Below are 26,331 nucleotides of genomic sequence, written 5' to 3'. Positions count from 1 at the left end.
TACGCAAAATTCGAGTTACACAAGGCTTTCTGGAACGGAACGATTGCGTAAGTCAGGGGGCGTCTGTACTTGTTTGTTCAAATCTTAGTCTAAAATCTTCCAAAGTGCAGGAAATTGCACATGCTATTTCAAGCTATGCTTGGAAGGGCCACCTGAACCTCCACTGCTCTTCACATTTTTCTTGCCACTCCATAGTCTCCCTGGTTTTGTTTAGTTACACACAGGCTTGAGCATCTTTAGACCTTTAGAGTCCCTTTCATTTCCATTTTTTGCTTTCGCATTCTGTCCTTGTCCCTCTCTCCTTCAAACACAGCCAATTCCTACCCTGCTTTTTTAACCCCACATTTCCCTTCTCCTGATCACAATGCTCACGTCAATCTGGCCATCAACATAATTCCCTATCTTCCTTTTCTTGACTTCATATAGCCCCTTGTCCCATCTCTATCTGCTTCTTCCAGATGTCAATGAGCCCACAGACTTTCCAACTCCTTCTCTTCTAGTCCAAACCTTACCTGGCTGATATTCAAGAAAAGGGTCTCTGGTCTGACATTTTGTTTTATGGGTTCTGTCTGGTCACTCTGCTAAAATTTCACGTTTTAGGCCTTTAGCTGCCATGTGAACTACCTTCTCCTCTGAACCTAAGGAAGTTTGAGAAGTTGCATATTTTGAAGATTGCTGCTGGCTCAGCAGAGATTCCTCAACTTGCTGAGACTGCAAAGAATGTTTTGACAAAGTAAAGAGGCTTGTAGAGGAGTGTGAGTGTTGGCACTGCACTTATCTGTATTTTATCAAACTTAGCAAAATGTTTGATCAGTTTACGGATGGCTGAAAGTTCAGGCCATTTTTATTTCTGATGAACTGTTTTTTCCATGCCTATTTTAATGCGTTAGTGCACTTTTAAATCAGAAGCTAAATATAAGCCAGTGGAACATTTACTGCATCTTTCCCCATATTTGGCAATGTCTGACATCCCACAATTATTTTACATGGATGCTTCTTTCAGTGAATGTGGTCGTTTAAAAGAGCTGAATCTTCTTGAACAAACTGTACAGTTTTTCAAAAGGAATAACAGACTGCCTTTTTGAAATAGAAAGACCAACACTGAAAATTTAATTTCAGTTGTCTAAGATCAATGTGTCATTATAGCTGTATGATATAACATGTCGACTGTCTCATGAGCACAGCTTATTTTTAAATGGTTTGATATGTAACACACAATGCTTTTGAGGAAGTGGATATACTTTTAAGGATCAGGAATCATTAAATGACACTTACTAGATATGGTGATCCATGGTATTTCGATACAACACTTTGGCCTGGGTCCAGATAACAAACACCCCAAAACTTTGGTTGGGGAAGCTATGGTGAATCAAAATCTGGATCTCTGCTTTGCAGTTCATGCCCACCTATATAATTTGTTTAATATAATAATGAAGAATTTGATTTGTCATTACGTACTTCTGGAGTTTAAAAGTGTATAGGCCCTGATTTAGCAAAGTATTATTCAAGTATCTAACTTTAAGCATTTAAATAATTCTATTCCTGTTTATCAAAGCATTTATGCCCATACTTAAGTGTGCTGATGATTTGGGACCATAATGTTTAAATTATTCAGCGATATTCTGCTCCCACTTACATTCAGGCAAGTCATGGAAGCCACTGGGGTTGCACAGACGTAACAGATCAGAATTTGGTTCATTGATTTTTTTTTAAGAATTTTTTTTTGCAAGGAACACCTTTAAGAACATAAGAATGGCCATACTGGGTCAGACCAAAGGTCCATCTAGCCCTGTATTCTGTCTTCCGACAGTGGCCAATGCCAGGTGTCCCAGAGGGAATGAACAGAACAGGTAATCACCAAGTGATCCATCCCCTGTCGCTCATTCCCAGCTTCTGGCAAACAGAGGCTAGGGACACCATCCCTACCCATCCTGGTGAATAGCCATTGATGGAACTATCCTCCATGAATTTATCTAGTTCTTTTTTGAACCCTGTTATAATCTTGGCCTTCACAACATCCTCTGGCAAGGAGTTCCACAGGCTCACTGTGCGTTGTGTAAAAAAATATTTCATTTTGTTTGTTTTAAACCTGCTGCCTATTAATTTCATTTGGTGGCCCCTAGTTCTTGTGTTATGAGAAGGAGTAAGTAACACTTTCTTATTTACTTTCTCCACACCAGTCATGATTTTATAGATCTCTATCATATCCCCCCTTAGTTGTCTCTTTTCCAAACTGAAAAGTCCCAGTTTTATTAATCTCTCCTCATACAGCAGCCATTCCATACCCCTAATATTTTTTGTTGCCCTTTTCTGAACCTTTTCCAATTCCAATATATCTTTTTTGAGATGGGGCGACCACATCTGCACACAGTATTCAAGATGTGGCCGTACCATGGATTTATATAGAGGCAATATGATATTTTCTGTCTTATTATCTATCCCTTTCTTAATGATTCCCAACATTCTGTTAGCTTTTTTGACTGCCACTGCACATTGAGTGGATGTTTTCAGAGAACTATCCATAATGACTCCAAGATCTTTTTCTTGAGTGGTAACAGCTAATTTAGACCCCATCATTTTATACGTATAGTTGGGATTATGTTTTCCAAAGTGCATTACTTTGCATTTATCAACACTGAATTTCATCTGCCATTTTGTTGTCCAGTCACCCAGTTTTGAGATCCTCTTGTAGCTCTTCACAGTCTGCCTGGGACTTAACTATCTTGAGTAGTTTTGTATCATCTGCAAATTTTGCCACCTCACTGTTTACCCCTTTTTCCAGATCATGCATGAATATGTTAAATAGGACTGGGCACAGTACAGACCCCTGGGGGACACCACTATTTACCTCTCTCCAGTCTGAAAACTGACCATTTATTTCTACCCTTTGTTTCCTATCTTTTAACCAGTTACCAATCCATGAGAGAACCTTCCCTCTTATCCCATGATTGCTTACTTTGCTTAAGAGCCTGGTGAGGGACCTTGTAAAAGGCTTTCTGAAAATCTAAGTACACTATATCCACTGGATTCCCCATTGTCCACATGCTTGTAGACCCCCTCAAAGAATTATAGTAGATTGGTGAGGCATGAGTTCCCTTTACAAATACCATGTTGACTCTTCCCCAACAAATTATGTTCATCTATGTGTCTGACAATTTTGTTCTTTACTATAGTTTCAACCAGTTTGCCTGGTACTGAAGTCAGGCTTACTGCCCTGTAATTGCTGTGGTCACCTCTGGAGCCCTTTTTAAAAATTGGTGTCACATTAGCTATCCTCTAGTCATTTGGTACAGAAGCAGATTTAAATGATAGGTTACAGACTACAGTTAGTAGTTCTGCAATTTCACATTTGAGTTCCTTCAGAACTCTTGGGTGAATACCATCTGGTCCTGGTGACTTATTACTGTTTAGTTTATCAATTTGTTCCAAAACCTCCTCTAATGACACCTCAATCTGGGACAGTTCCTCAGATTTGTCACCTAAAAAAAAATGGCTCAGGTTTGGGAATCTCCCTCACATACTCAACTGTGAAGACTGATGCAAAGAATTCATTTAGTATCTCTGCAATGGACTTATCGTCCTTGAGTGCTCCTTTAGCATCTTGATCGTCCAGTGGCTCCACTGGTTGTTTAGCAGGCTTCCTGCTTCTGATGTACTTAAACATGTTTTTGGTATTACTTTTTGAGTCTTTGGCTAGCTGTACTTCAAATTCTTTTTTGACCTTCCTAATTATATTTTTATACTTCATTTGCCAGAGTTTATACTCCTTTCTATTTTCCTCACTAGGATTTAACTTCTACTTTTTAAAGGATGCCTTTTTGCCGCTCACTGCTTCTTTTACTTTGTTGTTTAGCCACAGTGGCTCTTTTTTGATGCTCTTACTATGTTTTTTAATTTGGGGTGTACATTTAGGTCGAGACTCTATTATGGCATCTTTCCATGCAGTTTGCAGGAATTTCACTTTTGGCGCTGTACCTTTTAACTTCTGTTTCACTAACCTCCTCATTTTTGTGTCGTTCCCCTTTCTGAAATTAAATGCTACAGTGTTGGGCTGCTGTGGTGTTTTCCCCACCACAGGGATGTTAAATTTAATTATATTATGGTCACTATTACCAAGCGGTCCAACTATATTCACTTCTTGGACCTGATCCTGTGCTCCACTTAGGACTAAATCAAGAATTGCCTCTCCTGTTGTGGGTTCCAGGACTGGCTGCTCCAAGAAGCAGTCATTTAACTAAGAGCTGTGCAAAATGTTCACAGTGAAAACAAAGATTGTTGCAAAAATTCCCATATTTAGCTCAATGGCTGAGACAGCACCTCGTCAGTGCCGTATAAGATTCCAATCTTTGCAGCTCTTCCTGTCCTCCCTGTCCCTAAAACCTCATTTGTATATGGTGAGAGTAGAACCCTGCCCTTTTGGGACCACGTGGAGAGGCTCCTTCTGTACTTCTGACTAGTGCTGAATCTCACTGAATAGCACATCTCAGAAGCCTGAATGACTTTATTTGATTTCTGCTTTGTTTTAATAAGCAATTGATGAATCCTAATTGTGGTAAAGAAGCCTGTCCACAACATAAAAGCCATCACCACAATCAAGACTTAGTGAGGCAAAGAATTCAATAAATACAGAAACTGAAGCTATCTTTTCTGCGCTACAGATTGTTCACTGTAGGAGGGGATTGAGGCCGACACGAGGTAAATAATTAAGAGGAGGATCTGTCAATAATCTATTAAAAATAGTACACAATTAATTGAATACTATGTTTTGCAAATATATTTCCTGAATTATCAGTAAAAACAATGAGGAATCCTTGTGGCACCTTAGAAGGCAACTCCCATCTTTTCATGTGCTGTATTTTTATACCTGCCTACTGTATTTTCCACTCCATGCATCTGATGAAGTGGGTTATAGCCCACAAAAGCTTATGCCCAAATAAATGTGTTAGTCTCTAAGGTGCCACTGGACTCCTCGTTGTTTTTGCTGATACAGACTAACATGGCTACTACTCTGAAACCTAAATTATCAGTGTGGCTGTATGTAACTGGGAAAATCATCTAAAAACATTCAGTGAATAACTGGACAAATATTGTGAAATGTTATGAATAAATTATTTGAGAAATATTATTTGACCAGCTGTAGTTGATCACAGTGGTGGCATAGTGGCAGCTGTGTAAGATCAGGATTTGAATCAGGAATAAGTATTTTTTTCTGTCAACTTTTTGCTTGTAGTCATGAGATCATAGATTCATAGATTCCAAGGCCAAAAGGGAACACTGTGATCATCTAGTCTAACCTTCTGTATATCACAGAAGGCCACAGAACTTCCCCAAAATAATTCTTAGAGTAGATCTTTTAGAAAAAACATCCAATCTTGATTTAAAAACTGTCAGTGATGGAGAATACACCATGACCCTTGGTAAATTGTTCCAATGGTTAATTTCCTCACTGCTAAAAAATTGTACCTTATTTCCAGTCTGAATTTCTCTAGCTTCAATTTCCAGTCACTGGATCGTGTTACACCTTTCTCTGCTAGACTGAAGAGCCCATTATGAAATATTTTTTCTCCATGTAGATACTTAGAGACTGTAATCATGTCACCCCTTAGCCTTCTTTCTCTTCGTTCAACTAAATTGATTGAGCTCTTTCAGTCTATCACTATAAGGCACGTTTTCTAATCCTTTAATCATTCTCGTGGCTCTCTGAAACCCTCTCTAATTTCTCAACATCTTTCTTGAATTGTAGGCACCAGAACTAGACACAGTATTCCACCAGTGCCAAATACAGTGGCAAAATAACCTCTCTACTCCTACTTGAGATTTCCCTGTTTATGCATCCCAGGATCGCGCTAGCTCTTTTGGCCACTGTTACTGTGGGAACCCATGTTCAGCTAAGAAAACATGGGTAAGTAGTAGATACCACACTAAACCACAGACCAGAAATCCTATATTCTCTGAAGGTCAGTAAATCTAGGGTCTGATCTAGTCCTTGTTGAAGTTAAATGAGAGTATCTCCATTGACTACAATCAATGTTAGATTGCACCTCTAGCTTTCAGTTACCTAGTGGGAGACTTTATTTTTTAAATGTATATATGTGAAATATTTGTTGAAATCTGTGCAGAATCTTTCTATGTCTTGCTTCACTTTGCTGTCAAAAGAAAAAAAAAACGTGTTTCCAATTGTCCACTTGATTAAACCAGTTCTCATTAAAAAATGTACATCTGTCCTTCATGTCCATGTCTGATTTTCAAGAGTTTATATTAATCCATGCAAAGCATATGGAGGATTCAAGTGAAATGGGCTATTAGGTTCTGGCAGTTATTTAAAGTTTAATTACTTGCTAGAAACTCACTCCTAAAAAAATAGTAATACACTTGAATTAAAAAATAATTTTGGTCTATAGTGTTTGGCAATCAAAGGAGATCTAGAGTTAAACTATATTAGCTCACCCACCTTATCTTTCAAATATCCTGCAACCAACTCGGCTACAAAAACACTGCATTCAAACTTACCATAGTTAACTTTGTGCCCCCTCCCCCGACCCCCATAAGAAGTGCAGAGCGCAGCATATTCATTTGCCAATGAATTAAAAATGTGAAAGGCTGTCTTTAAGCAGTGTGAGTTTTGATCCCTTAATCTAGCTAACATTTTATATTTCAAAGTCACTCCATGCAAAATACTTTCATTTCTATGGATGGACTTTTAGATTTAATTTCTGCAGTGAATATTCTCTTCATAACACACACAGAAAAACAGGATATTTTGCATAATCTCCTTAGTTTGATCAAGGCGTTTTTAGATTACATAAAGTAAAATATAAGAAAACAAGGCAGATGGCTAGCCTCCCTTTGATTGAAAATTCCTGCAAGATATTTCCTTTTGATCATGTTACATTTTATTTTAATTTTTTGGATGTGATTTGAAAATCAGAATTACATGCTGCCTCTGATGTGACATTTGAGGGTCTGCTTTCTGTTTACTTACTTTCCACTACGTATATTCTGCACCTAAATGGCTGCTTTATAAAATGTAACATCCTTTTAATTAAACATGTCAGGAGCACAAGTATATTATATGCAGATCATAGTGGGCCTAGTTTTGAATATAAAACAAACCTACTGAAACATGTAACATCACTACATGATGTGACTTAGTAATTGGAGATCCACTTGTGCTGAAAATGTGTAGTACTGCACACTGATTTTCAGCTGGGAAAACTGTTATCAAATCAATGCATGAGGTATTCTTCACAAATGAATAATGTTGTGAACAAGGACATATCAGACACCTGCAGTGTACAAAGTTTTTCTACCATTCATGAACTAAACACAAAAGCAAACGGAATGAGCTTTCCAGCTATCTTTTTATGTCCACTAGTGAAGTCCTCTGCCTGCTTTGATATAGTGCCAAGTTTCCCCAAAAATGTGCCTAATCAAAAGCCCCCGGAAGTCAATAAAAGTCTTTCCACTGACTTCAGATCAGGTACAATCTGACTCTCCTTGTCTTGATACCCAAAAAATTATGGTGGGTGAGTGGAGTATAAAAATAGAGACAGACAGAAATCCTGGTGGTAATGCCACCAACCCCCAGGTCTGCACAGGACAATCTTCATAGTCTGTCAATACTTCAATCATTTGCAGGGCTTGATGCTGAATGGTGTGAGCTGGCCTGGTCAGCAAGAGCCAGAGCTCTGCAACTTAGCAGTGCATATTGCTACTTAAACTGTCTTGGCAAATTCATTTTTCAAGTGAAATGCCACAAAGAAACTGCCTACTACTGCATTTATTCCCTAAACAGACTGATTAAAATATAAGCCCATGATAAAACAACAGTGTGTACTCAAGGGGAGTACAGTTATTGTTCTGTAAATGAAAAGTGCCCCTTTTATTTACCAAGGCAGCTGATATTTTAATTTCACAAAAGGGACCTGTGCAAAGGTTTCCTTATAAAGCTGAGTACCAAAAAACATAATCAAATTTCCACAGAGAAGCTGCTATTGGTTTCCCTCTCTTGCATAACATACTTCACTAGCACAAACTTGTCTCTATCTACCACATGAGCAGAATGTCATACCAAATGGTGCTACAGAACAATCAAGTCCCTGTGGAGTTTTTTTAATGTCCATAAGCATTATTATTACAAATACCAGATGAATTCATGATGAGGATAAGTACACTGCAGTTTCACAGTGAATGGGTACGGGGATTCATGCAGTGATGCTTGGCTTCTTTTCTGCTGCCCATGAAATACGTCAAAGAACCAGAAACCCCCACAAAAAAATAGAATGAGATAATTACCTAACATGATGAAGGGAATTCCCAGGAAGGTGGAATTGTATTTCCCACCAGTCAGATTGATGATTCCAGCTGCAGTCAGAGTGGCTAAGCTCACCGTTAACAACCCTAAAAGGCCAAGCCAAGGTTTGCTGCGGACACAATCCTGCATAGAACAGCAGAGTATGGCCAAAGTGACCACAAGGACCAGGCCTGTGGTCAGGTAACGTTCTGACACCCTGCTCGTCTTCTGGAAATCCTCCCTCAGCGAAGACGAAGTGAAGGGATACATTTTGACTTTCCTGTTGGATTTCTGGAAAAGTTCGACAGTGTCACAAAAGATGGATTCCCACTTTTCTGCTACCATGTCATTCAGAGAGTTGATCGCCTGCAAGTAGTAGGTGAGCTGGATGGCTTCTGCAGACTTCACCCGATCTTTGCTGTGCACGGTAACCCCGCCAAGCTGGTGCCCGTTATACGCTTCCCTGCCATCCTTTAAGTGAGTGATTGGATATGTGATAACAAAATTAGTTCGATTAGAAGATCGAGCAGACTTTAGCTCCTCCAGTACATGCACTATGTCATCCACTATGCAAGTCTTGTCATTATTCAGGATACATATATGGGCAAATGTGTAATTGAAACCAGGTCTTTGTACTTGGATCCTGGTCACAGCTGAGTGTAACTGTAAGGGGGAGAAAAATCACACACATTATTCATCAGTTAATTGTGCACCATAGCAGGTAGAATGACAGCAGCTTTGTCATCTCAGTCCATTTCCTATTTAATCTCTGCAAAAAAAAAAAAACATTTCTAATTGCTACAATATTAATAGTAAGCACATTATAAAAATGCAAAACATGCATTGAAGTACTGATATTTCCCCCCAATGTCCTTTACTCATAACTCAATTATGTTTTGACTTCTATAAATGCTAGGTGCACCTGCTGTTCACCCTCTCCCAAAACAAAATATCATTCCAATAAACCAGAATGCTTCATTTCCAAGTGAAGCAAAAGGGACAGCTACAGACCAACCACATGATGGCAATGTAATAATAATCAGGATTGCTAAATGACCACTGCATCAGACAACTATCAGGAATGCAGTACAGAAAAGCAACATGACGGGTCATTTCAATGTGCCACTAGGGTGAGGTGTAGTAGGCCCTGTTGATTGGTAGTGGGAGGGTTAACCCTTTCTCAGGACAAAGGAAAGATCACAGCTGCATGTCCTAAGTGCCAGGATTGTCAGGATAGCATGACCAAGCTATCTGGCATTAATTAAATAGTAGTCCTATCCACCCAAACTACAGCAAAGAGTTGAGGTGATAAGGGAGGCTAAAAACAGAAGTTAGAGCCTCCTGGAAGAACATATTAGCTGGCAAAACCTTTTATTTTAGGAGTTGCTGGTTGGGGCCTGCTATCATTACAGTTGTATCCCAGCTCCTTTTCAGAGGTGCTTGTATCCTTCTGAAGCGTACTGTTTAGGCTGAAAGTGTCCATGGTTAATCTCTGACCAAAAGTGAAAATGTGAGCAAAAAAGGGCTGTTATTTTTGAAAGAGGAAAAGAGTGGAAAAATTGCACTGTCCCCATGGGAAAAATAAAATAAAATCTTGTGACTTCTTTTGAACCAGCTTCCAGCTAAAACAGGTGCAGTTAGAAGGTTGAAATTTGGTAGGGGAATAGCCTTAAGTATAGTGAAGGCCCATTCAGTATTCTGGTGAAAAAATGGTTTAACTTGGCCGTGTTAGGACGCTTTGCAAACTATATTGTTTATTTTGCATATGGTTCCCTGATAAGCTTATAGAGCCAGATCCTCAGCACCAGTGAAGTCCTCTTTGTGCGGCTGTAGTGGTGTAAAGGGTACTTAAATCTGCCTTAAGGAGGCAAGATTCCATGAAAAGCCAGCCGTACGATAGCCACTCTTTACACAGGGTATGGGAGTGGCTTGGGCTAGAATGTCATATACTCTGACAATCCTGGCTGACAGAGCCACCCTTTGAGGGCCATCATCGGCTGGTGCAAGTTAGAAAAGTGCTGAGGCTGCTCTAACTTGGCTTGGCTTGGCCTTCGGCAGCTGCCAAAATCAGAAAGGTAGAAAGGTGTCCTTCCCTTCCTCTCCTGGTGCACTGCTCCGGCTCACTGGGGATCTAGCTCAAAGTGCTACACTCCATAGGCCCCTGAATTACTCTGAAATGATCAAACCTGGAATCTGGTCAAAGGGACCCCTTGGCTTCTTGAAGTGTAGGGTAGTAAACATGGGGCTGGGAGCCAGAATATCTCAAGTTCAATTTCCATCCCTTTTTCTGACTGGTTTTAATAATTCAATATACTTCCCAATCCCTGTTTTGTGAAGGGTCACAACACTCCTTGCATGAGGCCAACAATATCTTTATTGACATTTTTCAGATGGGTTAATCGAGGCACAAAGCTGACTTAACTTGACCAGGATCACTTGGTGTGTGGCAGAGCTGTGAACAGAACCAGATTATAGATCCATGTCTCATTCATTCGAGTACAGTTCCTCTCAGAAAAAAAGGATCCAGTCTTGTGTGGGTATAGCCTATAAAAGCTGTCTACTCATGCTTGCTTGACCACATTTGCCATTTTTGAGATCTATAGATGGAAAAGCCCTCTGTAGGTGCAAAGTGTTCTCATTAGGTCAACTTTAAAGACAGGAAAACTGACATACGGAAAAGCTCAATGACTTGCTTGTAAGGTGCAGGGGTTTGGCAGTAAATCAAAAGATCTTGGTTCTCATGATTCTTTGGTGTTGGGAAAGTCTCTTGTTTCCTCCTCTGTAAAGCAGGGATATTAACACATATTTACTGATGAGTTGAGAGACTGAATTAGAAATGTCTCTAATTTTTTTTAAATGACGAGTAATTATAATCTGACCTGCTGCTTGGCAGGACAGAAAGCACTGTCCTGGGGAAGAAAAACATCCCTTTCTCTTTATATTAGATGTGCTGCTATCTACGGAATCCCGAGGGAGTGGGAGATTCTCAGTTTATACAGACAGTGAAGGGACTGAATTGAGGCAATATTTAGCACACACGTTTTCTGTAGAAGAAAAACTGTGATTGAAAAAGAAAATGAGAGAAGATACCCACAATAACAATGGAGCTTGCAGGCTCTGGTAGTGGAGATGGATTAGCTGTCTAAACACCGTGGGTGAAATCCTGGCTCTCTGGAAGTCACTGGAAGCCCTTGACTTCAGGGTAGCCAGAATTTCACCATATTTGTAGAAAAATGCACATACCATGTATTATTTATTTTATCAGCGATCTGATTATCTTGTAATTATCTTACATAGTCCACTACCGGGATAAATCTAGTTGAAATTGTCTGCAATTCTTATGATGATATAAACAATATGTGTAAGAAGATGTTTGTCTTGCAATTATGTGGCTTGTTTCACTTGCATTTGAGTGGCTTTAATTTTCTGTAAAATTATAGAGCAATATTGACAATGTGAAGCTAGGTTGGGAAAAGGAAATGAACCAACAAACCTCTCCAGAGGATTGGAAGGATATAATGTTAACCAGAGTGAGCAGGCTAAGTTCTCCCTCATGGAGAGATTACAAATAGGAATTTGTGATTAAAGATTTTTGCACAACAGTCCTGCAAAACAAAATAGAAGTCTTCACAGGAGGGAATGTCTTCGGAGACTGTCCCAAGTTGAAAGGCTTCTGCTCTGTTAGAAAACTAATGCAACAGTTATTTCAGGGATATATCCCTCAACTTCATGTTGTTATGGTGTTAGGGAAGTGTTTTGATTTACTGAAATCAAATGTAGATATCTGTTTAGAGTTTTTGTGGTAGCAGCCAGTAAATATATTTCATCAACTATGTTTGTAAAAACAAATGCCATTTATAGAAGTGTAGCTGACAAGAATAAAAGATTTTTAAAAATTGAATTATTTGCTGCCTGCATTAGATTAGCAACTGATATCTTTGCGGAAGGATGCACAGAGTAGGATGCTGCAATTTAACCCCCCAAACAATGATATAACTTTTAAAATAATATATATTATTTTTAATATAGATTTTAAAATAATATATATTATATATAATTTAAAATAATATGTTATTTACTCTCTGTCTCTACTTACCTATTCTGCCTCAACTCTGCTGAATTTCCTTTGCTTGTATGTCTGAAACCTTCTCTTATTTAGGTTAGAAAATAATTTGTACTGCCAACAATTCTGTTTATCTTTACTAAAAAGCTAGTAGCTAAACATGATATTTGAAATACTCATGCTCTCTGGAGGCCATCATTTCTGATTCAGAGACCAGATCATATCATGTAGCATGGTCTTTTCTCTGCTGTACTGGCAGAGCAAATGGGCTACAATGCTGGCTTAGCCAGACAGATGGGATAGGAGAAGGCTCAAGTAATCTGGAGATGGCTATTGGTCTTCCCCACTCTGCCAGCATAGGGAACGTGCCAGGGATGCATCAGGGAAGGAAAGGGAGCAACCAGAATGCACTGTGCTCTGGCAGTCCCTGGATAATATAACGGCCCTTGAAGGTTGTTACAAGATGGTGCAATTTAGAGCAGCGCTGAGGCTGCTCTAAATTGTGCCAAGAGCCAAATTGGCCCCTACCTGGCCTAGAATCAGCGATGGGTAAAAAAGTGGTGTAAAACCACCTTTCCCTTCATATCCTCCCCACCCCCTACATGCACTGAGCACTGTTTGAGCCATAAAGAAGGTTGACTCACACCTTCATCCTGGAAGCAGATACATTCAGTACCCTGCAGTTTACTATGTGCTGTTTTCAGAACAGATCTTACAAACTAAACCACTCTTGCTTGTGTGTGAATACTAAGGAACACTCGGGACAAGTTTGGTTTGGTGCAGCAGCATCCTAGAATATCTCCTTCTCCACACTGATCCATCAGCCTGTGTGTCAGTTGGCTGCTGCCCTCTTCCCCAGAGATAGTTGTAGTTCCATGGCTCTCCTTATATGAAGGCATTTTAGGAACTTGATTGTTAGATTTGCACTGAATTTTTCATTTAGAGCAGAAATCCAACCTCTTTGTTTCGTAGGATATAGAATATGTAAAGTGCTTTGTGCTGAAAGGTGCTATTAATTTAAATGATTACACTATACACAACTTCATTTGAACACGGTATATTATGACATCCCTTTGGAAAAGTGTTTAGTTTAGCGAATAGTAGTGACTACTGTTTAACTGGGACAGCATTAGCATAAATTTAGACATTGCAAAGTAGTTTAATGGTGAGTAATAAGGATTTAAAAAGATGTGACATTTGAAGCTCGGACTAAGGATGGGTCAGACAGTCTTATTTATTCCTAATCAGTTTTCCCATCCCTAATTGTCTAATACTTAGAAAGGGAGAACAGAAGTAATATGAATATAATCCGCACAAATATTTTTTATCCAAGATCCTCAAAGGGCAAGTAGTGCCGGTTCGTCATGGCGTACAGTTTTCTCAGTTAACTAACAGTGTAACTTTAGAACCCAGTATATAGCTGGTGCAGGAAAGCACTGTGCATGAGAATTGTATAGTATCACTTCAGCCATGATAGCATGCTGGTTTTGCTCTTGTACCTGAAAGTGCACCTGTCACAAATTAAATAATAATTGACACCCTTCTAGTCTTCTTGCTTAGAGGGACATTGTCAACTGAAATTCACATTCCCAGTCCCCCCATATTTCTGCTCCCCAAGACCTATAGGTAGTCAAAGGGAAATAGAATGTAAGGCTGCTATAACTTACATTAGGGCAGGGGCTGGGCAGGGCACGAATTCATAGATTCCAAGGCCAGAAGGGACCACTGTGATCATCTAGGTCCCTGCATAGCTCCAAATATGGGAAATGCAAAGGTAGTTTAAAGTTATGTTTGGCTCCCAGTCCCCCCATATCTGCCTCAAGTGCAGGAATGGAGAAACTGAGAATAAGGACCTTTCTCTACAGTCAGTTTCACTGTTCTGATGATGGTGAAGTCCTTCTCCAGGAACTGTAAGAGGGCATTAACCAGTAGCATCAGTGACAGCAACGCTGGAACTGAAAGCAAAGAGGCAGCAGTCAGGGGTGTACTCAGGAGAAAGGGGAGAGTTTGTTTTTGCTCTTATGCCCATTCAGAAGACCCTTTTCAACTCAGAAAGGGGAAAAATCTCCTCCCCACTTTTAAAAAAGGAACTTTCCGATATAGAAGTCTGCACCTACTATGTAAATGGGGCTCTATCAAAAGATATATTTTAAAAAGTCAAGTTAGCAATGTCCCTTTAAAATAAACAAATTATATTCCAGATGAAAGGGTTGAAACTGCTGATTCATTTGCAAAATGATGCATTCCAAAAAATTCTGTAAAACCATACTATGCAACATAGTATGGTGATCAAAGCCATGGCTGAACAGCACAGGGAAAGCAGCTGAAGAACCACAGATAGTCCTGTGTCTGTTACAGGTTTTAAGGCTGGTATAAATTTACTTCCAGGCAAATGAGTTACCAAAAATCAACCGGACTCTTAAGGCCTAATTCAACTCCCATTAAAGAGACTCTGACTTTAATGGAGTCAGATTATTAAAACTAAGCATGTGTAAAACTAGCCAGACATAATTTAGATAGTGGCAATGCGTGAACTGTACTTTATCTGATTCACACAACGCTTGCAGCTTGCTTTCCGATATGGGTTTCAAAAATGTATTTGTTTTTGGTTTTGTTTTCAAATTATGATGTGTAATATTTTATGGGTGGCAATACATGGCACTACACTGGATTATGATGTGTCACTTGACCTATGATAGATAAATAGCTAGCTAAATAAAATTAGTTAGATGGATATATTTTCCTCCTATAACATGAGCAATTTGACAAATATAGGGACATATGTTATTATGAGAGTCTGATCTTTGCGATGTCATATCACAAATATATTTTTTACTGTAATTTGTTTAGTCTCTAAATGCCAGGATCAATGGGCATCTGATGGTCAGTATTGGAGATGACCTTACATGTTGCCAACTCCTGCAATTGTATTGTGATTTTCACAATATTTGGTGTTTCTTTTAAAGCCCAAGCTCCTGAAGTCATGATTATTTGATCATCTCAACTTTCATAAAAAAACAAAACCAAAAAACGTATACCTTCCTGGCTGTGGAGCAAAGCTTAAAACCCAGAAGGCAAATAAAGAACTCCAAATGTATTATTGTTTACAATCTCATGATTTTTTGAATGCTTGCAGTTGGCAATATTACTTAAGCCTATAGTTTCATTGTAAATTAAAGTTGCCTTTGTCTGGTTTACTTTGTTGGTAATTTTTATGGGTAACTTGTGCCAATGGAAAGGAAAAAGAGGAAAAAACCTCTACTGAACTTCTGTTTTTCTATGATCTCCATCTATTTTTGCATAGTGCTTTTTGATTGAATATTTTCAGAAGATTGTCCCAGTAAAGAGGAATGCATCCATCTGAATTAAGTGAGAGAACAGATTTACACAGCTCTCTTAATTTACAGGGGGAAATACCTTGCATATTGTACAAATATGGACAGAAATGAGCCCTGAATCTTTAGCAATGTTTTAAATAAAGGTTCTTCATTATAAAAACATGAACACATGAAGGATGAAGGGGAAAGATGTGTAACTGTGCCATAAACATTTCATAATGGGCCAGATTCTGCTCTCAGCCTCACTTTTGTGTGTCTAGAGTAACAGTGTACACCAGTGGTTCTCAAAACTTTTTTACTGGTGACCCCTTTCACATCACAAGCCTCTGAGTGCAACCCCCCAATAAATTAAACACACTTTTAAATATATTTAACACCATTATAAATGCTGGAGGCAAGTGAGGTTTGGGGTGGAGGCTGACGGCTCGCGACCCCACCATGTAATGACCTCGTGACCCCCCTGAGGGGTCCCGACCCCCAGTTTGAGAACCCCTGGTTCCACTGTGATGGAAAGCAGTGTCTTGCACAAGAACTTCCAGCATGCATTTGTAACCTGCATACGAAGCAGATGGATGAAACCAACAGACCATAACAGTTCATAAGGAAACACTAAAGACTAAAAGGCAATTCACCTGTAACTTAAGAATATGCAATAAACAAACAGTATGGGATACTGGACTATATATATTCACCCAGACTGTAAAGTCTCTGAATGAGACATTACAATTAATTAAATACACCTCTACTCCGATATAACGCGACCTGATATAACACGAATTCGAATATAACGCGGTAAAGCAGTCTTCCAGGGGGGCGGGACTGCGCACTCCAGCAGATCAAAGCAAGTTCGATATAACGCGGTTTCACCTATAACGCGGTAAGCTTTTTTGGCTCCCGAGGACAGTGTTATATCGGGGTAGAGGTAGGTGTAAGTCATGTTTTCACCAGCAGTATTTGTAATCTGCACAAAACATGGGGGGGGGGGGGGAGTTTACTAGTGGCTCCACATCCAAGGAGACTGCTATGCATCATTTTCTTTTCTAATCTAATATGATCTTCATTTCAACCAATGTCATGACAATTCAGTTTGAATGTGTGCTACATTGAGCTGAACATGCTTCATTTTGGCTACCCTGTTTCAGATCCTGTTGCTCCAACAGGCACCTGGGGCAGAGCCAAGGTAGATCCCTGTTTGGAGCATCTGAAAGAAGAACATTTGTGCTGCAGCTAAGATAAAATGCTGCAGTTTTAACACTCAGGTGGGAAGATTTAGGTCCTCCTCCCCCCCAATTCTTATTCTAATTCTTGAGTCATTATTAAGGTAGGCTGGCAACTTGGTATGTGCCTTTATATATGGCAAGTGCCCAAATAAAACTGTCTTTCTGTTTGGGAAAGGAGTCAGTCACAAGCTGTAAAGTCACCAATGATCATTTTAATTCAAACTTTGGTCCGTGTCATCTCCTCCACTGGAAGAGGAGCATTACTCAAAGTTCTGTGCCTTTGAAGCCACTCAGTTCCTGAGGCATCATGCTGTTGAGGTTGTGCCATGATGTTTGCCATCCCACGGAAGGGATAAGTGGCTGCTGTTGAAAATCATCAAAAGGCCCAAAGGAGAAGTGCAGAGGGGACCTCTTTAAGGCAAAGAGTAGCTGGAGGAGCTATTGTTAAGTGGTGGGAGAAGGGGATACTGGGGCACACGTGTGGGAGTAAATTAGAGGTCTTTGTGAATTAAAGGCAGCAGGGAAATTTATGGTTCCTAGTACAGACAGATCTGCTTCTGACACAAAGTAAAATCTATTTCCCCATGCTAATTTTTCCCCCTACTGTTACTCACACCTTTTTGTCAACTGTTGGAAATGGGCCATCCTGATTATCACTACAAAAGTTTTTTTTCTCCTGCTGATTATAGCCCACCTTAACTGATTACTCTCGTTATAGTTAGTATGGCAACACCCATTTTTTCATGTCCTCTGTGTATATATATCTTCCTACTGTATTTTCCACTGCATGCATCCGATGAAGTGGGTTTTAGCCCACGAAAGCTTATGCTCAAATAAATTTGTTAGTCTCTAAGGTGCCACAAGTACTCCTCGTTCTTTTCACACACAGAAGTCACTGTAAGTTAAATGCTGACATTGATGTTTCTGCACTTGTATTTCCATGCTGTTCTTGTACCATGTTCCTATGTATTTTTCTTTCTCACCTGGCTGTGCCCAGATCTTACCTGCAGCTCTTAATTCCACTCTGTTTTTGCATAAGGCACATTTTAACCTCATGACATTGTGCTGTTATGACAAATGTCTTGCACTTCCACTGCTTTCATATATTTTCCTCTTACATTAGGATTCTTTCCTTCTTTCTTTAGCCTTTTCCTAAAGGCATGATTTGGCCCTTTATTTTCAACTCACTACACAGTTTGTCCGTGGTTAGAACTGTTTTTCAACTTTTGGGCAAAATAGTTAAAATTTGCTATATACATACCTATGCAGTGTCATATAGCTATATTTCTTGTAAGTTTGTGTGTGTTTGTATTAGTAAAAGTAACTAACTATAGCTAAGAGGTGGCTAAGATGTCAAAAATGGGTACCTAAAATTATGCTCCAAAATCCAAGCGGCCTTATTTTCAGAAGTGCTGAGCAACCAGCAGCCCCCATTGACTTTCAAAAATGATTTCCTATATATGCAGTATATCTATAAGATAATGATTATAGATAACGCAAACATGGGAGCGTAACGGAATTATTTTCCCCATGAGTTTCACCATCTGTAGAAACTATCCATCCAGAATGTGAATGAGGAAATTGTAGAAAATATTATCTACCATATGCAGATGTGATGTTTACTGACATATGAAATAATTAAATAACAAGCTATTAAAGAAACAACAACCAAATAACAATGGGGAGTACAATGGTACAAAAACCCTGCAATTAACCTGTTTATTAATAAGTAGCAGCTATGAATTTCAGAAATAAATATTTTATCCCAATTTTTACCTCCACATATATCTAGATATTTACTTAAATATCTATCTCTCACTATGGCAGGCTATGTGAAAGAAGGGGTAAATAAACATTGCTGCTAAAAATGTGAGGTTAGTGTAGTTCTCAAAAACTCAACATTTCTATATCTGTATATACACAACTATGAATATAAAATCCCTTTTTGCTATAAGGCATGTTAGGGTTCATTACTCTTTTACCTTAACTTTAAGCCACTTTAAATATAACAAAAATACTGTATTCTTATAGTGTTTCTTATAAATATAATAATAGAGATAGAGTAGAAACAAAGATTAAATTAAAATCAATGTGCAGTACAGTGGGCTCACTGTGACTAGGGTTGAGCAAAGAGGTTCAAACAAAAGACCCTTACTCCAGCTGAATCTAAATCAAACTTTTTTTTTAAAGTGCCTGACTAGTGTTTTTTGCAGATTTTGTGTGCCTTTAATTTTCCTGGTTTCCTCTGCAAGTGGAAATACCTACTAAAATAGAAGAAGCTCTTGCAGTATTTTCAGCTTCATTTCTAGACTAAAGAGAATGGGAGAAGTTTTGCATAAGATCTCTGAACTTTTGGATGATTATTTGGACCAAATGTCCAAATAATGTTTTCTTCTTGCAGGTGTGTGTTGAGGTGCAGATGTGAACACAGTATCTTTGGTTATATTTTTATTATATTTCTCTCTCCTCTCCACAAAATAGTGAATTTTGGAGAGAACAAGGGTCTGGACTGACAATGCAGGATGCCAGTGCCCTGTATTTAATTATTGATCAGGCACAGCATAGGCAATGGAAGTATAAAATTCCTGTGCTGCCCTACTACCATTATCTCTCTATCTCAATGTGATGTGAGAGGGACGAGACATTTCATGAATGTCACAGGCTCGTAAAGCTATTTTGTTGCTACTTTGTAATTTCTGTGCTAGTTCGGGAAGGCAACAAGCAGTGTGTTTAGAACTGGTTTGTGCGTTTGTGAAGGGAGTTAGGAGAACAGTGGATGGAGGTTTCCTCTTAAATAGGAAAAGGGTAATCATCATTGTGTCCAAGCCAGGCTGTAATACAGGGCAAGATGGCCTGATTCTCTAGAATGCACTAGTTGAGTTGTCATCACAAAACTGCTAGTAAATGTGTAGCAGCTTCTATATTCAGCAGTACTTGGCTCTGAGGCGTGAGCACCTACACCACACTAACACTCAACATGCCCATTGGGGATGGGGGGGATGGGTCTCTAGGTTTGGCAGCATTGTCTGAACTGGTCCAGTGACAGGGTGATTCAGACTCCATTCTATTCTCCATTTCATACCTCACTTCCCAGATTGCCAACAAGGTGTCCTTCAGTGCCTATTGTGAAGATAGTTTCTCCTTCCCCTCTTCCCTGATGTGGACATCTGTCCATTGGGAACTGGACACAGACCACCAAACCATTTTAGATAGGCCACCAAAAAGCTGTTAGATGGTAACTATTAGTACTATCAACCTTATTCTGATTCCAACCAGACGAAATGCTTCATATCATTACCAGGGTGACTGTGTGGAAGCACACTTATCCTTCTGCTAAAACCAGGGTGAAAGCTCCCCTTCTTCTCCTTTTGTGAGTGGGGGAGCACTAGCACTCCAAGGCTCTCCCCTGTCTCCTTGGCTGGTGAGATGAAGATTGATCAGCTGGGGGAATCTGGAGGAGATGCAGCAGAAGCAGCTGGTGCCTGGCTGGGGAGTTTCTGTGACTCCCAGTGCTACAGCCAGTAGCTGGGGCAGCAGCAACTGATCTGAGAAGACAAGGTGTCCCATCCTGAAGTCTCCTATCTGCCTCTTCTAAAGCAGCAGTTCTCAACCTTTCCAGACTACTGTACAGGGCTGCCCAGAGGATTCAGGGGGCCTGGGGCAAAGCAATTTTGGGGGCCCCTTCCATAAAAAAAAGTTGCAATACTATAGAATACTATATTCTCATGGGGGCCCCTGTGGAGCCCGGGGCAAATTGCCCCACTTGCCCCCCCCTCTGGGTGGCCCTGCTACTGTAACCCTTTCAGGAGTCTGATTTGTCTTGCGTACCCCAACTTTCACCTCACTTAAAAACTACTTGCTTATAAAATTAGACATAAAAATACAAAAGTGTCACAGCACACTATTGCTGAAAAATTGTTTACTTTCTCATTTTGTCTGTATGAAATTCTAGTTTGTACTGACTTTACTAGTGTTTTTTATGTAACCTGTTGTAAAACCAGGCAAATATCTAGATGAGTTGATGTATGGAAGACATCTGTGTACCCCTAGAGGTACGCGTACCTCTGGTTGAGAAGCACTGCTCTAAAGCAAGCCCTGTCCCTAGGCTAACTTCCCCTCCTCTACAGAAGGAAAGACAAACAATGCACAATGATTTGTTCAAATTCTCTCTTTGAAATGTCTTAACCTTTTAAAATGCAGGACGTTATTAAACACATTTTCTATCCTGATCATGTCTATGTGGCAGCGGTTATAAAACAGGTGGGGTGAGCACCTCGCCACCACACACACTGTATGTAGTCACAGTACTTTGTTTGACTGGCTTTGGACTGCATGGAAACATGAACTCCCCTCAGATTACATTTATGCTCTTGTTCCTTTAGGTGCTCAGATATAGTGGTGATAGGTACAGCATAAAAACCTACATCTAGTTCTCATTCTCTTTCACTTGCTGCGCCCTGTCACCACAAGATGATGCAATGCCGCATGACCACATAAGAGTGAGAGCTGTGAGCTCCGCCTCCTATTTTGATCTGTTTAGACCCACTGCTCATAACCAATCTCCTTAGCCATCTACAGGGTTCTTTAGGCTGCTGTCTGTGCCTGCCCACAAACAGACCAATAATTAGAACAACATATTTTGTATTTTCTGTAAAAATGTATTTTATATGCTTGATGATGTCAGATTAACAATAAGTAAATGGAGTCAAATGACAATAGCGTGGTTAATCATGATCTCAGTAAGCGAAAAATAATCATTTTGTGGGCACATTCCAGCTATAAAAAAAGAGGCAGCATTTAAAACTGACAGAACTTTCTAAATTATAGCTTTCTCCCTGATATGATAAATCTAATGCAGAAGTTTGCTTGTGGAAAGATTCAGAGTAACATTTATTTGTGTGTCACTAGTCTATTGATTAAACTACAGATCTCTAGAGATAGCACTACAGGGGAAAAATCCATTATAATTTTTAATCTGTGACTGAATGAATATGCACATCCTGGATGCAAATGCAGTTCAGAAAAACTGGAAAATGAAGGAATGAAAATTGTCTTCTCTGGAGTTTTCTTATTTACCACTGAAATGTTACTAGACTTACTGAGACGACATTCATTAAATCTACTTGCTGATTGCTGTTTGTCGATATGTCAGCAACAAAAAGGAAAAATATTAAATACTTGGGTGGATCAGTGCAATAGTACTATAGTTGAAATAAGAAAAATTAATCCACTGAAACACATTTAGTTTAGTGAAAAGAGTGAACTCTCCCAGAACTCTGTCAGAATATATTTTTTTACTTATTTTCTCATTTTAGGAAAGACACTCCCTACTGTTCACATTAACATTATCTTTTGTGTGTTTTGATGGTTTGACATTCAGCAAATAGAAAATGTTGATAGTCTTTATGCTTTCCACAGGGGAACAATGTTAACATGCAGTCCTACAGTTTAATGCTAAAAGTGTGTAGATTCTGAGAGCCACACCTTGAATATTTCCAAATGTTCCAGAGATTCTTCTTTCTTTCTGGAACTCGACCCTTTTGCGGCCCAATTTTTGCATCCATCCTACTTTTTCTCCCCCTACCCACCCCCCAAAACCTACTCAAAACTATTGCAGTCTAGACCAGAGAGTGAAATTAAAGAAATTCATATTTCTGACATGTTAGGCTAAATTGTACTATGAAATGTCACATTACATCATATTCCATGAAACATAAATGATATGACAAGATGCAACCTAATGTAACTTGATCCTGTACATCACAAACTGCACAATGCCTCAAATTTACAACCAGGCTGTTTTTTCTTTAAAAAAAAAAAAAAAGGTTTGTGAGGATGAGTGGAGGAGGAAATACTACCAGTTAAAAATAATCAATTTGGTATGTAGGTTTCAAGCTATTCTGTACCCGAAAGTCACAGACAGTCCATACCTGGCAATCCATACGAACCACCCCCACCTCCCCAAGCAGTTTGCAGCTTTGTACTCAAACTTCAAAAACAGTTATTGAATTCAGAGTGAACTTAACTCACAGGCATGACTGTAAGAATAATAAAGAGTGCTGGAAGAATTGTTTAACAAAATGCCCTGACCTCCTTATTCACAAAAATACACACCTTTGTCTAGGTTATTTCATCCACAAATAAGGGAGATTTCTCATCTCCTTTAAAATAAGTAGTCATCCCAACTGTTGCAGGGATGTGACTTAGTAGCTGTGTTCACAAGACACACAGTGTCTATGGAAGGTAGGGCGTACCCCAACAGGCATAAATGTGTATCTGGACAGTGTCTGAGTTATTATAACACAGATTGGGAGGGTGGGGAAGGTTGGATCGAAGAAGAGGGGTGGGACGGAGAGAGAGATGAGGTGTGGAGTGCAGGAGGTGAATAACTGGGAATACAGCAGCGGTTTACCTTTAAGATCAGATCAGTATGATGTTGGTCCAGCATGTTCGCCTTCCTGAAGGATGTGATGATGACCCTGCCGTACCTCCCAGGGGTCTGCAGGTCAGAGTAGAGCCGGTGTTTGGAGCGGTTCACCGGGAAAAGGCTGTTCACCAGGTTCCTCTCGATCTTGGCCAGGCTGTGTTTGGGGGCCAGGAGATACTCCACGCTCTCCTCGATCTGGTACCTGCTGAAGCTGGCGCCCAGCAAAATCGAGATCAGCACAGGTGCAGAGGCGAAGAACACCGGGTGACTGGCAATGAAGTGGCCGAGTCTGGAAAAAGACGTCCTCAGCCCCCTGTGCAAAACCTGCCGCAACATCCTAGTGCAGAGGGAGCTCAGGAGGGCGAGGTGCGATCTGAAGCTCTCCCGGAGCCGAGGCAAAACCATCGGGGGAGCCCAGGCAGACGGGAGCTGCCCCACCGGCCTGAAATACACCCGGGCAAAAAAACCCGCCCGGCCGGGGCGCTCCGGGGGGGGGTGGGGGGGTGGGGTGGGGGGGGGGGGGGGGGGGGGGGCTGCTAAGGCTCTTTTCCTCCCGGAACGCGGCTGTGCCCTAGAGGAGTTTCCCAGCGCCTCATTGTCTGACTTCCACCCGCCAGCCGGCTCTGGAGAGCAGACGCCCAAGGGCAGCGGGGCTGGGGCGGCGAAGGGAAGCACGGGCGAGCGCCAGAAGCCCCGAGCCCACCGCGGCTGCCGCCAGACCACAGGCGAGTTTGTCGGGGAGGCGGGGGCTGGCCGCTGATTGCCGCCTTTGCTCCAAGCCCGCGCAGGCAGCGAGGAGAGCGGAGCGCCCACTCCCCCTCATGGAGCGGCTAGGGGAGGCGTGCTCGCAACCACAACAACAACAACCCCCCGCACACACACCCCACACGGCACACGCCGGATCCTTTGCGGTGGGGGGGCGGGGGGGCTGCGGCTGCTGGGTTGTAGATCCCCTGTGTGAACCGGGCGGTGCTGAGTGGATTTCAGGCGGCTAGTCCCCCACCCGCTGCCACACACTCCTCGCCGTCTGGTTTTAAAGCAGCGCGCTGGTCGGCAGGGAATCGCCGCTTGCCAGGGAATCACACCAGCGCCCCGTGACCCGGAGGGGCTGGAGGTGGCCACGCGTGGAGCGCAGGGCCAGTTGCCGTCCTTGCTTTCCCACCACAAGTTGTTCAGATGGCGGCCCCCACCCCCGCCCCCTTCTGCCTCCCCGCCTGCCCCCGCCCAGAAAATGATCAGTCAGTCCTCAGGGCAGCCGGCGGCTTGCCGCGGTGCCTCCTCGCCCCATCTTCAGCCGCGGCTCCTAATGTCCCGGCTGCCGGAGGGGGCCGCCGCGGGAGCGGGTGGGCTGCATTGCTGACCGCCTCCCGCAGCTGTCGGGCGGGGAACTTGGCTGGAAGAAGTCACAGCGGATGGGTTGCAAATCAAAACGACTAAGACCTGTGTAGTCAATGGAGGCCCCCCCAGCCCACTTTGAAATAAGAGGACCTGATGATACCGCTTTATGTCAGCCCCATGACAGCGCCGCCGCGAGCCTCCAAGGGACAAGCTGCCAATCAGAAAATCCTCAGGCGCTCAGGGAAGGAGGGAGCCAGGCATGTCACTGGTACAGTCACGCTCCTCCGGAAAGTTTCCAGCCTCACCTCTCCAAAAATCCTCTTAGCAGCACGTTTTGGGGGCTGGGCCCCACGCCGGCGGCCGCGGGTCCCATTGTTTCCGACACAGGATCAGCACAGAGATACAGTTTTGTGTATTTCATTGGTATCACGCGATCCTTTAGCTTGGCCAACACATGCAGCGGGGGAGTCGCTCGCTGGAGAAAGCAGGAGCCAGAAACGTCTAGGCGATTCCTCCACCCGCCCTGTCTGGTCGCGTGTGAGTGCGAGCGTGGGTCTCCCCCCTGTCTGGCTCTGCCGCTCTCAGGATGCGGCTTGTGCGAGGGCTTTGCCGGTGGAACAGCAGAATCCGCCCGGCCTCATGCGGCCCTAATGGGCATGTGCACAGTGTCTGCACATGCCCATTGCCAAAGTGAAGCCCCGCTGAAGCTGGTGCCCTTCCCCTGCCCTTTGCCCTGAGCTGCAGCAAAACTCCCCTTCCCCAAACGCACCGTGGCGAGCCGGCAGCGGGAAAGGGTCTGGGAGCGGGGTGTGCGAGGGCGAGCTGAGCAGCTGATCGGGAGGGAGGAGGAGGTTGGGTGTAGGCGACGCAGAGCCGAAGGAATGTACAAATCGGAGCAGGGTATCGAATTCCTGTCTGGATTTTCAACAATGGGAGGGTGGGGCATACAAAGGATGCAGGGAGTGCCATAAAAAGTTGAGGCTGCACTGACACGGACATCCCCATGTGCCTGGACACTTCCCCCACCACTCTGATTAATTGGTAGGTGTGTGTAGTGATGTCACAGTGGGGTTCTCCCTTGGAGATGACATAGTGTGAGGTATGGGTAGTGAGCAGATGAGTCATTTAAGATTTATAATAGTATCTCTCTTGAGTGACTTTCAAATTTTGATTTTGATTTTGATTCAAGTTTCCTTTCAATATTTTTATGGCTGGAATTTAACTTGAGTTGGGTGTTTAAGGTTTATTTTTTTCTTCCTTTCACTAACAGATTTTCTGTTGCTTCTGTCAAAAATCTGCTACCTGTTATAAATGTTAATGATTTTATTGAAGGGGTACCTTACCAATGCCTTTCTTTCTTTCTTTCTTTCTTTCTTTCTTTCTTTCTTTCTTTCTTCAAAAAAATCAAAACAACTTTTTTCTAGTAATGTGTAATATTATAACCTATTATACCTAGCTCCATCTAAAGTCTAATCTGAATAAATGGTGTAACTATACCCATATAAAACAATAAAAAAAATCAGAAATACATTAGCAGCTGGGTTAAAGCTTTCATATTTGGATACCCAGATATCAACATGTTTATTTCTGTTACAGTTAAACCATCTTTCTTAGGCTAGGTCTACACTACGGGGGGGGGGGGGGGGGGGGCC

At 41.5% G+C, this 26,331-nt stretch overlaps 1 protein-coding gene across 2 annotated transcripts in view; it reads right to left on the bottom strand.

Moving 5' to 3' along the window:
* Window positions 1-23,783, bottom strand: part of LOC112104474 (patched domain-containing protein 1) — a 42,950-nt gene extending 19,167 nt beyond the window's left edge. The window contains exons 1-2 of one of the 2 annotated variants that reach the window (XM_024196789.2): window positions 23,327-23,783; window positions 8,296-8,956 (exon numbers count right to left, since the gene is read on the bottom strand). In XM_024196789.2, coding sequence (XP_024052557.2) covers window positions 8,296-8,956; window positions 23,327-23,746 — 1,081 coding nt within the window. In that variant the 5' untranslated portion in view covers window positions 23,747-23,783. The remainder of the gene's footprint in view (window positions 1-8,295; window positions 8,957-23,326) is intronic. The other variant, XM_024196790.2, reaches the window with a different exon arrangement.
* Between the last annotated feature and the right edge of the window lie 2,548 nt (window positions 23,784-26,331).

The sequence above is a fragment of the Terrapene carolina genome, unplaced genomic scaffold (assembly GCF_002925995.2).
Source record: "Terrapene carolina triunguis isolate 2854851 unplaced genomic scaffold, T_m_triunguis-2.0 Scaffold23, whole genome shotgun sequence".
Classification (NCBI taxonomy): domain Eukaryota; kingdom Metazoa; phylum Chordata; order Testudines; family Emydidae; genus Terrapene; species Terrapene triunguis.
Note: the sequence above shows the minus strand (reverse complement) of the source record. Positions and strands in the feature narration are given on the sequence as shown.